At 48.6% G+C, this 10677-nt stretch overlaps 1 protein-coding gene; it reads left to right on the forward strand.

The window, feature by feature from the left end:
- Positions 1 to 2991: 2991 nt before the first annotated feature.
- Positions 2992 to 4546, forward strand: CHC_T00006576001 (hypothetical protein). XM_005719280.1 is given in 5 exon segments: positions 2992 to 3062; positions 3063 to 3606; positions 3721 to 3914; positions 4047 to 4277; positions 4278 to 4546. The coding sequence occupies 3 exon segments, from the start codon at positions 3063 to 3065 to the stop codon at positions 4275 to 4277; spliced, it is 969 nt and encodes a 322-aa protein (XP_005719337.1). The 5' UTR covers positions 2992 to 3062; the 3' UTR covers positions 4278 to 4546.
- Positions 4547 to 10677: the final 6131 nt, after the last annotated feature.

Raw genomic sequence — 10677 nt, forward strand, 5'->3', positions numbered from 1 at the left:
CATCATATCTACAATTGCGAGTCAACTTTCAAAAACGGTAAAGCCCGCCTTTTTGTGAGATATGCCTCGCAGTTTCAGTCTACTCAAACTAAACACTATAAAATGGAACAACTGCGCAGTTGATATAGAAAAACCACTTCTTGCAGCTGCTCCTCATTTCTCCTACTCTATTTACTATCTCAAAAATGAATCCCTCCCGCGCTGTTCAGGCTCTTTCGGACATCACCAACCGACACGTCAATGAGATCGTCGATCACATTGATGACGACGTGGTCGCCAGCGATGATGAGAACGACTCCAATTGTCCGATTTATGACACGTTTTATAATGACGGAGGTTCTCAATCTATTAAGGCAATGTGTAATTTTGATTCCTCTCAATTCTTCGAACTATGGGTTATGATTGAAGACTACGTGTCAAAGAATTGGAATGTTGGCAGAGGTAAAAGAACACAGTACAAGGCCCAGGATGTTCTCTTCATGACACTTACTGTACTCAAGCATGGTCAGCAATGGAACTTTACAGCTCGTCTATTTTCTGTTAAATGTTCTACTTTCGAACGTTTAATAACTGGATTTATACGTATGATATCAGAATACATGTATGATATATGTGTGGCACGCGTCGAAGAAAAATGGACAATGGCCAAGTGTCGTCTGAAGGACCGGGTGTTTTCGAATTTTGAATACGCGAGATATGCTGTCGACGTCACTTTTCAGCAGAGCAATCGTCCAAGTGGAAATATATCAGAAGGGAAGCGATACTTCTCCGGTAAGCATAAGCTGTATGGGTACAAAGTGGAAGTTTCGGTACTGCCTACTGGTCTTGCTATTGGGTGCACAGAGCACTTTCCGGGCTCCGTGTCAGATCTGGAGATATTTCGTCGTAATAGACCCTTTCATGAGGAGGCATCTAAAAAGGGGGTACGTGATTTGCGGTTTACGGATGAGGGACGATTGAGCGAATTTATGGATGACTACTGGGCCATACTGGCGGACAAGGGATATCAAGGTGCAGCCAAAGATCTACGTGTGGTGCACCCGGTGCGAACCCCGGCACGTTCAACGCTGTCATTGGACGACGTGGACTACAATCGCGAAGTATCTTCTGATCGTGTCATAGTAGAAAACTACTTTGGGAGAACGTGCAGTTTATGGACTGTACTTTCTCATAAGTGGCGCTGGGGAGAGGGATTGTACGAGCACGTGTTCAAAGCGTGCCTGGCGTTGACCAATCTGAGTGTCAGGGCCCGCCCTCTCCGCTTCGAGGACGGGCAGCACAGCACTGGTGTAAGTAATCGCCTACGGGCCATACCAACCAGTCAGATGCGAAAGAGGCGCCGTGTACACGTTGAAAACACAGAAAATCGCCGCGTTCGCATGTCTAGTGGCACGAGTCGTGCACTGTTTGATGACAGTGATACGGAGTAGGGAGGTGTTACGTGCGCATCTCCTTTCATTTACGTGGTTTGTTTTAGAGTACTGTACGGGTAATGTATTGTGTTCTCTTTGATTTTAATCAATAAATGCGGTAAAGGTACTGTACTGCGCATTTCCTAGTGAATTACGATTTTACTGTGTAGATATGAATTTGGTGCGCGCGAACTGGTTTTCTACTGTACGTGCGCATCTACTGACAGATACTATTATTTTTATTTGTTTTTGCGCATTTCATCATCACTCGCGGTTTGGCTCTATGGGGTGCTCTGATATGCATGCCCTGGGCAGGGGGAAGGAATGTTCTGGATTGTCCCAAATTGAGCCCTTGGAGAAGGGTAGATTTGGTCACGAGCAACTCTAGTGGAGTGAGTATCTCTAAAAAATTTACCATTTTGAGTAAATCTATCTCCAAGCAGCCGACCGGATGGAGACAGATTTACTCATTTGCGCAAATAGAGATGCGAGTAGAATTGCGCCACTTGGAAAAATTACCAAAAACCCACGCCAATTCTATTGACTTGGCGCGAGCAATGTTCTCTGTGCACAGGGAACACACTGTTCCCTGTGCACAGAGAACACCCCCAACACCCCCATCCCAAGCTGAATTTACCCGCCACTGCCACCCTCCTGCATTCTTCCTGACGCCTTCCCTTCTCCCTTTCCTCCTCCTCTCCTCCCTGCCCTTCCCTTCGCTTCCTCCAGGGCATGATGGTGTCATGTGGGGCTTGAGGAGATGGGAACCGGAGACGTCCCCCACAGTATATCCGTACAGCACCACCACTACCATCCCTCGTAGTGTATGACCACGGCTGCCGAAAGAGCCAATCACTGCACAACACGTTTGAATTTGCCCTCTAACCGGTAGTGTTGCGCCTAAAATCGCTATCTCCAAACGCTAAATTTCTCATATTTAACCTCGAAATATAACTAAACCAATAGGGGTGCTCTTATACTGTAGAGGCAGAGAAAAAACAGGCAATTGCATCTACCTTACAGTAGTGCACAGAAGTGCACAGTGTGCACTGCACACGTAGGTCGCTAATTTCTACACTGGGGAGCTGACTAGGCAAGGTCGATGACTCGTAGTCGCGAGATGCAGCTCCAACCTCGACTCGATGAAAACGATGCTTTGCTGTACCCCTCCGGACCTTCTATTCAGGGGGGAACGGAACGTACGTGGTAGGTTGCCACGAACGCTTGCTCCAACCAGTTCCAGCACATTGCATATCTATGGAGCATGAGATCGCATTGTGCGCATGAGTGTACAATGCAATGAATGTGCTTTTGCGATGCGAGCTTTCATCGGCGTCGCTCGCACGACGTCAAGCTGCTGCGTTGGAGACATCCGCGTTGCCGTTATTGGTTGCTCCGTCCATCTCACATGTACCATGATTTTCGAAATCATGGTCGAACATGTCCGCCTCCTTCCGAGTTTTCTGTAGATGTGTATATCTCATCTTTCCGCTCGTTCCTTCTACTAGTACACTACTTAACACGGCACTCGTGCGCAATACCTGCACCATCCATTCTCCAGCAACTTCGTTGAATAACTCTTAACCAGTGTTTATTTCCAAAAACCCAGCACGTAACGGCATCGCCTCGTGGTGGGAACTTCCTTTCCAGATGCAATTCTTCACTCTCCTTGTCTCGCTGATAGCAACCGTTGCAGCAACCTCGACGTGTTCTGACAACCCGGCCTTCCGCCGCTTCAGCTTTGGTGGCATCAAAGGACTTATCGTATCGGACGGCCCTGCAATATTTACCGAAAACCCATTTCTGGTCCCTGATGCCGTCGTGCGACGCAGTCGCAGGGCGTCGTTCCGTTCCGTGAGCCCGCTGATCGGCCAGCAAAACGTTGCCATTATCGATCTTCCAGACGCACGCGTTATGGTCGACGCTGGCTCTGTCAACATCCCCGAGTTCCCGCAGTTCAGAAACGCGGGTAGGCTTATCTCAAACATGAAAGCCGCCGGTGTTGAGCCAGAGAGTATAAACGCCGTTCTTTTCACCCACGCGCATGGCGATCATGTGTCGGGCGTGACCACCGTGGATGGAAAGGCCGCGTTTCCGAACGCAAAACTGTACATCAGCAAGGTCGATCATGAATTTTGGACGCAGGAGAACGTGCCCAACCTTAAACCAGAAGTCATTCCGAACGATATGATTCGTACGTGCTTGCTTTTTGTATTCATGAGGTACACAGGTTCTAGTGTGTGTGCATTTTGCTGACTGCTATTCTGATATCACTGTACCCTCCCTTTTCTCGGAATTCGCGTAACAGAGGCTCTGAAAGACATTTACTTGCGCTCGATCAAACCTTATGGAGGTCGTGTCGTGCTTGTGGAAGCAAACGGCAAGCCTCTTCGTGGGGTCACGTTCATCCCAACGCCTGGACATAGCCCTGGCCACAGTGCCGTGCGATTCCAAGGCAAAGGAGAGGCTCTCTTCGCGACGGGTGATTCGTGGATCACCAAGGTAAGTCGACAGCCCTGACCAAAACATTCCCTGAAATGAAGAGTTGGCCATCCGTGTGAAGGCGCTGACATGTCATTCCCTGCGACGGTTGCGAATGCGCATACCCCCGAAAACATGTAACACCTGCAACAGGCAGACCAACTGGAAAACCCGGAGTGGGAGTTCTTCATTGAGCTGGATGCGGTTCAGGCATACAAATCGCGTATCAAAGCATTGAACGGTGCCGCTAGGCGCCGCGACCTTGTCCTTTCATACCACGAATCCTTCCCTGGCCTTGGTCATGTCTCTGTGAACGGGGCTGCATTCTCTTGGACGCCGGCGGAGACAGAGTTTATGGGAACAGCTGTTAAGACAGAGTGCTGATTCAGCGGGTCGCTGGAGAGATCGCATTGAGCGTTGGAAGACATCTGCAGAGTTGGTGTTTCTAGCTACCACTGGTAGTTACTCGGAAGTACAAATACAGTCGGTGTATCGTATACAGTGGCCCTTACGCATTAGTGCCGCTTTTGTTTGTGCCACCCTCCCAATAGTGCAGGCCCAGACGCAAGAACACGAAAAGTGCCACGTGTCATACGGTTCCGACGGTTACGCTACTGTCTGTACGTGTCAAACATGTAAAGCCGCTTTCTAGTCCGATCCTCCGTGTTGTTGGTATGACGATGAATGGAATGGCCCTCAGGGCCATTCCATTCATCGTGATTGGCAATCATGCAATCACGCAATCACGCGATCACGACATTAATTTAACGCCGTTCTGTATCGTTCCTTTCTCCAACGTGTGTAGCTGTAAGCACATTTCCACGGCTTTGCATGTGCACGTGTTAACGCACTTCTTGCTTATTTGAGGGTGTGTCTTAACAGGCTGGTTTTTGCTTGCCTTGCCCGGTTTTGCCAGGAATACTTAAATTTTTAACAAATACCCAATGCTCCTGGCGCCGTCCAGCTGACCAGCTGACAGAGTCTGACGGACAGCTGCAATGAATCTGACAGGAATCTCCATTGCTGTCATAAGGACACGATTGCTGCGTGGCAGGTGATCGCGTCCCCATCACCAATGCCATAGATACGGATTAACAAACATGGTCGACGCACGGCATAACCTAATTTATTGGCGTTGGCCTCCGCGTCGCCGTCGCTGTTGCGGTGTGGTTGGGATGAAAACCATGACTGACTTTCTCACTGCGCCCCCCATGTTTCCTGAGACATGCAACGCGAGTCGGTTTTCCCAGACGCTACCCGCTCCGAATCGGGGGGTTGCACAAGCTCAAACGCCTTCAATTCCACCTCCTCCGTGGACAACGGCCCTACCTTTCCGAAGAAGAGATGATCCTCGGTCCAAGGCGAGCCCGAGTCAGTCGCAGAAGCAGACGATCTCCCCTCCTAATTCACCGCCTTCACGGAAGCCGCCGTCAAGCAGCTTGCTTGTGAAGTGAAAGGCTTCCACCGTCGCCGCCGCCGTTCTCCACCGCCGCCGCCGTTGATCGCCGCCGCCGCCGTTCCCCGCCGCCGTCGTTCACAATCGCCACTACCCCCGCAGCCCGGTACCGCCGCCGCCGCCTGCTACCGCCATCGCTATTGCCTGCTACCGCCGCCGCTCTCGTCGCCGCTACCCCCGCAGCCAGCCCGCTACCGCCGCCGCCACCGCCGCCTCCCAACGACGACGGGCTGCAAGCTCGTCTCGCCGCGCGCCTCCCCGGGCGACGCTGACGACGATGACGGGCTCTCCGCGCGCCTCGCCGCGCGCCGCAAGCCGGCGTCTCCGCCCGGCACGCCGTGCCGCGAGCGTCACGCCCCATTGTCCTTCTTTTTGCGTAAGGAGGCCACGCCGAAAGCCGCGCCCGTACAATGCGCACGCCGTGTCGGTCGGCCGTTTGCCTGAGGCGCGCGTGTACGAGCTCGTGGACGAGGCCGTGTGGCGCTGCGCCAGCATGCATGGATTTACGGGAGCGATTCGAGGAGCAACGGGTGAGGCTCCAGGACAATGCCACTTTTGTGCCTTCGTCGAAGATGATTTAAGCCAATGCTATCGAAAACACTGGACCAAAAGCATGGGGAGCACCCCGAACAGTCTAAATCGCAGCCAAGTCCAGGACCAGCAGCATCTTGAGGCGTCTTGAGGCGTATTTAGATTCCATCAAACAGGACCCTTCGTTGACACACTACACCTGATCACTGTATTTAATTTGGACCAGATTATTAACGAACCTGATTTTTTAAGGCTTGACCGTAAATAATCTGGTCCAGGGTATTTTTGAACCTATATTATTTAGGGGGTTGTTCATATATAGGCAGGACCAGATTAATTTTTCAGTTCAATATTAGGCGAGATAGGATTACAGCCCACTGTAATTTATTGTCTCTACTCGATTGGCTGACCATTGAAGTGATTGCGGTGCTTTGCTAAAATGGCCTGTAGGTTCGAAAACAGCTGTTTCTCTTCCCAGACGCCGCTGACATTCATCGCCATTCCAGTTCGTATCATTGCCATACGCGCGTACGACAAGCCATTCTTGTCTCTCTGCGCCTTGACGTCCCGAACCGCATCTGATGCCAACTTCAAGAAAATCCCGCTTCCCGAGGTTTTTGAGCTTTCTGCTCGCACCCTCTTTGCTCCCCATCCACTCGCCCCTTGACATCAAACCAACCTTACATTCGTCCCACCGCTTTCTCCATGCATCCTTAATTTTAGAGATAACAAACGAATCGGAAGGCTGCACCAAGTCAGTCGCATTTGCAGGCAACTTGCGTAACTCCGTGTTGATTTCGAGCAAGAGCTTTAAAACTGCGTTCGTCTCATTATGACCGGAACAGTTGTCCACATATAAATTCGCTTTCTGCCGAAATTATCCTTCTTAATCGCCCTCGGTTCCGACAGCCACGCCTGAAACACTCTGTTGTCCATCCACCCCTTCCTTCCAGACCGATAGCAGACGCCAGGTACGTTGTCTTCAACACCTCTAATAGGGTACGAGGAGTTTGGATTTTGAAACACCAGCATAGGTGGCTCGATTCTTGCCTGCACGCCACCTGAGATTCGAACCATCATGGTAATACCCTCGTCGCCAGAGACGACATCCGAATATTTAACTTTCTCATCGCCACGAAAGCCAACTGTCCTGCCATTGTCCATGTTAAATACAAAGTGCGTCTCGTTGGCATTCTCTACTAGACCTTCATTTAGATCGCCGGACTCAAAACCTCTCTTCAATGTCCCCAGGTGGAAGGAAACTGTTTCTTCAATAAACAGTTGCTTTTGGGGGCTAACGGCAAGACTGCCCGCCTGACGACGAATCACAAGTCCTTGCACATCCATAAATGTCTGCACCCAACGAATCTTTATCTTGTCCACAACGGGTTTACCGTCAATTAAATTGAAGATGCAAACAAGGAGTCACTGTCTGCATTGTGTACCAAATATTTTGCCGCAAAAGCCAGGAAAGAAGGGCTTAGTTTAACATTCAGCGCGTACAATCGATCAAATTCTGCCCGGAGTGCAGAGTATAAAGCTGCCACCCACGCGGCTTTTTTGCGTCCTCTCCCAGACATTGCTTTAAAGTTTACCTTTTTGAGACCGTAGTGTGTAACGGCTGATAAATTCCCAAGGCGCCTTCCTGACTCTGACAGTTCCATTAACTTCTCTCTATTCTTCCACCAGTGGACGGCTTTAGCATGATTGGCTTTGTAAGAGCCCGTAAATAGATGGGAAAATTTGCGAATGGCCTTAGGCGCGAGCTTCTTCTCTCCATGTTTGTCCACCTCGTCCACCATCCACTTAAGTACCGAGCGGCGCTGTGGTATCGTAGAAACAGAATGCGGTTTGCGGCTGTTGACCACAATTGAAGGGAAATCTGGGGTTGTCGAAGGTTGCAGCTCTGGTTCAGAGAGCGGTGCGCGCTTGAGATTTTGGACTCGAGTTGCAGACCTCTGCTGTATTGCAGCGGCCAGAGCTCGTTCAATGGGTCCAGTGGTCGGCATTTTGGGCTGTTTATAGTTGGAACAATGGCGGACGGGGATGGGAAATGTCAGAATCTCGTGCCTGCACTCTTTGCGATACGCTGACGAGACTGTGGTTCATGGCAGATCCGCACATCGTTTTTTGTATTTTTGGAGAAATGCCCCGCGCCGGCGCCAAGCGATATGATAAGAAGAGCGCCGAGATACAAAACCGCAATTAATCTGGACCAGTTTATTTTCGAATCCAGAGTATATAGAAATCCAAATTAAATACAGTGATTAGTGTACCACTTTCACCAGCACAGCACTGTCGTCCCTCGTTGACCTGCATGCATCCCTGATAAGCGCATATCCTCATGAACAGAGCTGGTTTTATCATAAAACCCCTCTGGACATGGGTGGGGACACTCTAGATCTAAGTTGCCATTTCATGTCTACGTCCACATAACAACGTGAGAAAAGTGAAAATAAGAATTATGACAACGATTATGACAACGCAAAAGCAACAGATATGAGACTCATGGTGGTCCACCATCCCTCATGGCAAGGCTGAACAGTTTCCCGCCAGAATGCCGAAATAGGAACTCGTGTATTCCTAGGTCTCATTATGTCTGGACAGATACAGAAGTCTACGAAGACTCCCTTTGCATGTCAATGGGGAATAATTGCGTTGAAGCTCCAACGGTCTTTCCCTTTTCCTTGAGACAAATGTTCATAAGCTTCTCGGATATTCCTTTCGTTGTCTCTTCCACTAATTCCAAGCTCGCGTTACGCCTCTTTCTCGAGCACACTAAGCCAAAGACGTACCCTTCCCCATCCCTTCTCGCTAACCACATTTCACGTAACCTGACAACATTCTTTGACAAAAATCTCCATCAAGACCTCAATGACCATTTCTCGCGTCCGTTCCCCCTTTCATAGCTCCATACAAGCCAAGAAGAGGCTAAAAAGAACCAAAAGTGGGCGAGAATGGCTTCAGAAGCAGGTAAACTCTCAAAGGGCATGGAATTTATTCAGTTATCTGTTTGACCGTCTCAAGTTTTGCTACAATCTAAGCGATTCCATGTTTGAAACTGTATGTACCGAGTACCAAGCAGGTAGAATCGCGACAGCTGTCGGTAGTGCAATGACGCCTAGGAACCCATGTCGCATTCGCCAAGATATTTTAGCAGCTATTCTCATCCTCAAGGAGGATTTATGTCACCGCGACTTTATTGTCGCTAAGCGGTTAGCAACCTTGCGTAACACCGGCAGAGCAAACAGTACTTCGAGCACGGAAAACACCAAGTGGCCAGCAAGACCGGACATTTTTCTGCACTGTCCTACACCAGAAGACTCTGCTGTATCGGACGATGAGTTATCGGAATACTTCATGAACGAAAAGTACAGAGAGCGTGAATCTTTCGATGAGGAAAATGATGAATCCACGGAAGGAGTTAATCGCAAACCAAACATGGATTTCGAACTGTACTTTTCCAGCTCTTCAGAAGAGAACGTTACATCACCTCATGTTAATGATACTCTTCAAATGTTTCGTGGGAGATGCGATACTGTCCGTGTCCTAAAGGATTTTAGCATACACAGCTCATCTATCAAGTCCATAGACGGAATCAGAACTCGGTATGGGGTTTCAAGGACCAAGGCATACGAAATACGTGCCGCAGTTAAAGATCTTCGTACCGGTGATATTGAGGGAGTAACATTTGAAGCATTTGAAAGGACTTTCGACAATGAATCCATAATGAATATGACCTTACAAAGAGACAAACGTAGAAGTATTCAGCTTGCCATTTGGCAGCACAGAAATTGTTCCTCATCTTTGACGCCAAGTCTATCGACAAAGTAAAGCTTTGCATCTTGAAATATACTTTTTGATTTTGGCTGCTTTAGAATCTTTGATATTAGTTGCGGAACGTACGCGTGGTGATACTCCATCCACACTCCTACATTTTCAGAGTTGTCATCATATCGCAATGCACATGTGTATCATATGGACTCGCATAACTGCTCTTTTTTGCCTGATCTTGTCAACACTCTGCCCTATTCCATGTATTCATTGAACTAAATCGAGTTCAACAGAATTAATTACCAGAGAATGCAGTTTTCACATTATTGAAATGCAATTTGCCGTGTTGGCTATTCTGACCTTTTGTCGAAAAACTGATGATCAACTCGTGCACGTAATTGAAAATTGATTCAGCTTTTTGTGAATGAGGTCTTCATCAGCTGTTGGTGAGTCAGAGTAGTTACTATGACTACTTTCGCTCTTCCTTTGCAACAACGTAAAAGTACTGTATCGATACAATATCTTATAGTCTTGCAGCATGGGTGCAGAAAAGACTGACATACATGACTGCAGTCTTGATTGCAGTCGATAATTGTGAATTATTTGATAGAATGAAGATGAGCCCTACCTTCAGGCGTCTTTGTAACACGGCCATGTTTGTGTCGGAAACTGTCCAGCCATGAACTTCCAAACATATGGGTAATACATCCGCTTTATCAAGAGTCTTGAACCAGTATGAATCAATTGATGAAGTCACCACTACGTTATGTACATCTTAAAACTATTATCTCATGCGCAAACCTTACCCTCCATGCAGCTATAGATTCCTCTCGGACCGCAATCGGTGAAGTACAAAAGCCAAGATTATAGTTTCGTGCTTCCAGTAGCACTATTGGGCCACAGTCCTTCTTGTTTGATTGCTGGGGAAACTTCCTATCACTCCCAGCCCATTTCCATTGTTCTCCATCGACTTGCGTTGCAAAAGAAGCAATAGCATTTCCGGCTTCATGAACTGCGTTGATG

Source organism: Chondrus crispus, genomic scaffold, assembly GCF_000350225.1.
Source record: "Chondrus crispus Stackhouse genomic scaffold, scaffold_46, whole genome shotgun sequence".
In the NCBI taxonomy this organism is placed as follows: Eukaryota; Rhodophyta; class Florideophyceae; order Gigartinales; family Gigartinaceae; genus Chondrus; species Chondrus crispus.

Bases quoted from the DNA above. Each gene is read 5' to 3' on its own strand.
- CHC_T00006576001 (XM_005719280.1), top strand. From the start codon at position 3,063: ATGCAATTCTTCACTCTCCTTGTCTCGCTGATAGCAACCGTTGCAGCA. The intron at 3,607-3,720 runs GTACGTGCTTGC...TTCGCGTAACAG, and splicing joins CATTCCGAACGATATGATTC to AGGCTCTGAAAGACATTTAC. The intron at 3,915-4,046 runs GTAAGTCGACAG...CACCTGCAACAG, and splicing joins GTGATTCGTGGATCACCAAG to GCAGACCAACTGGAAAACCC.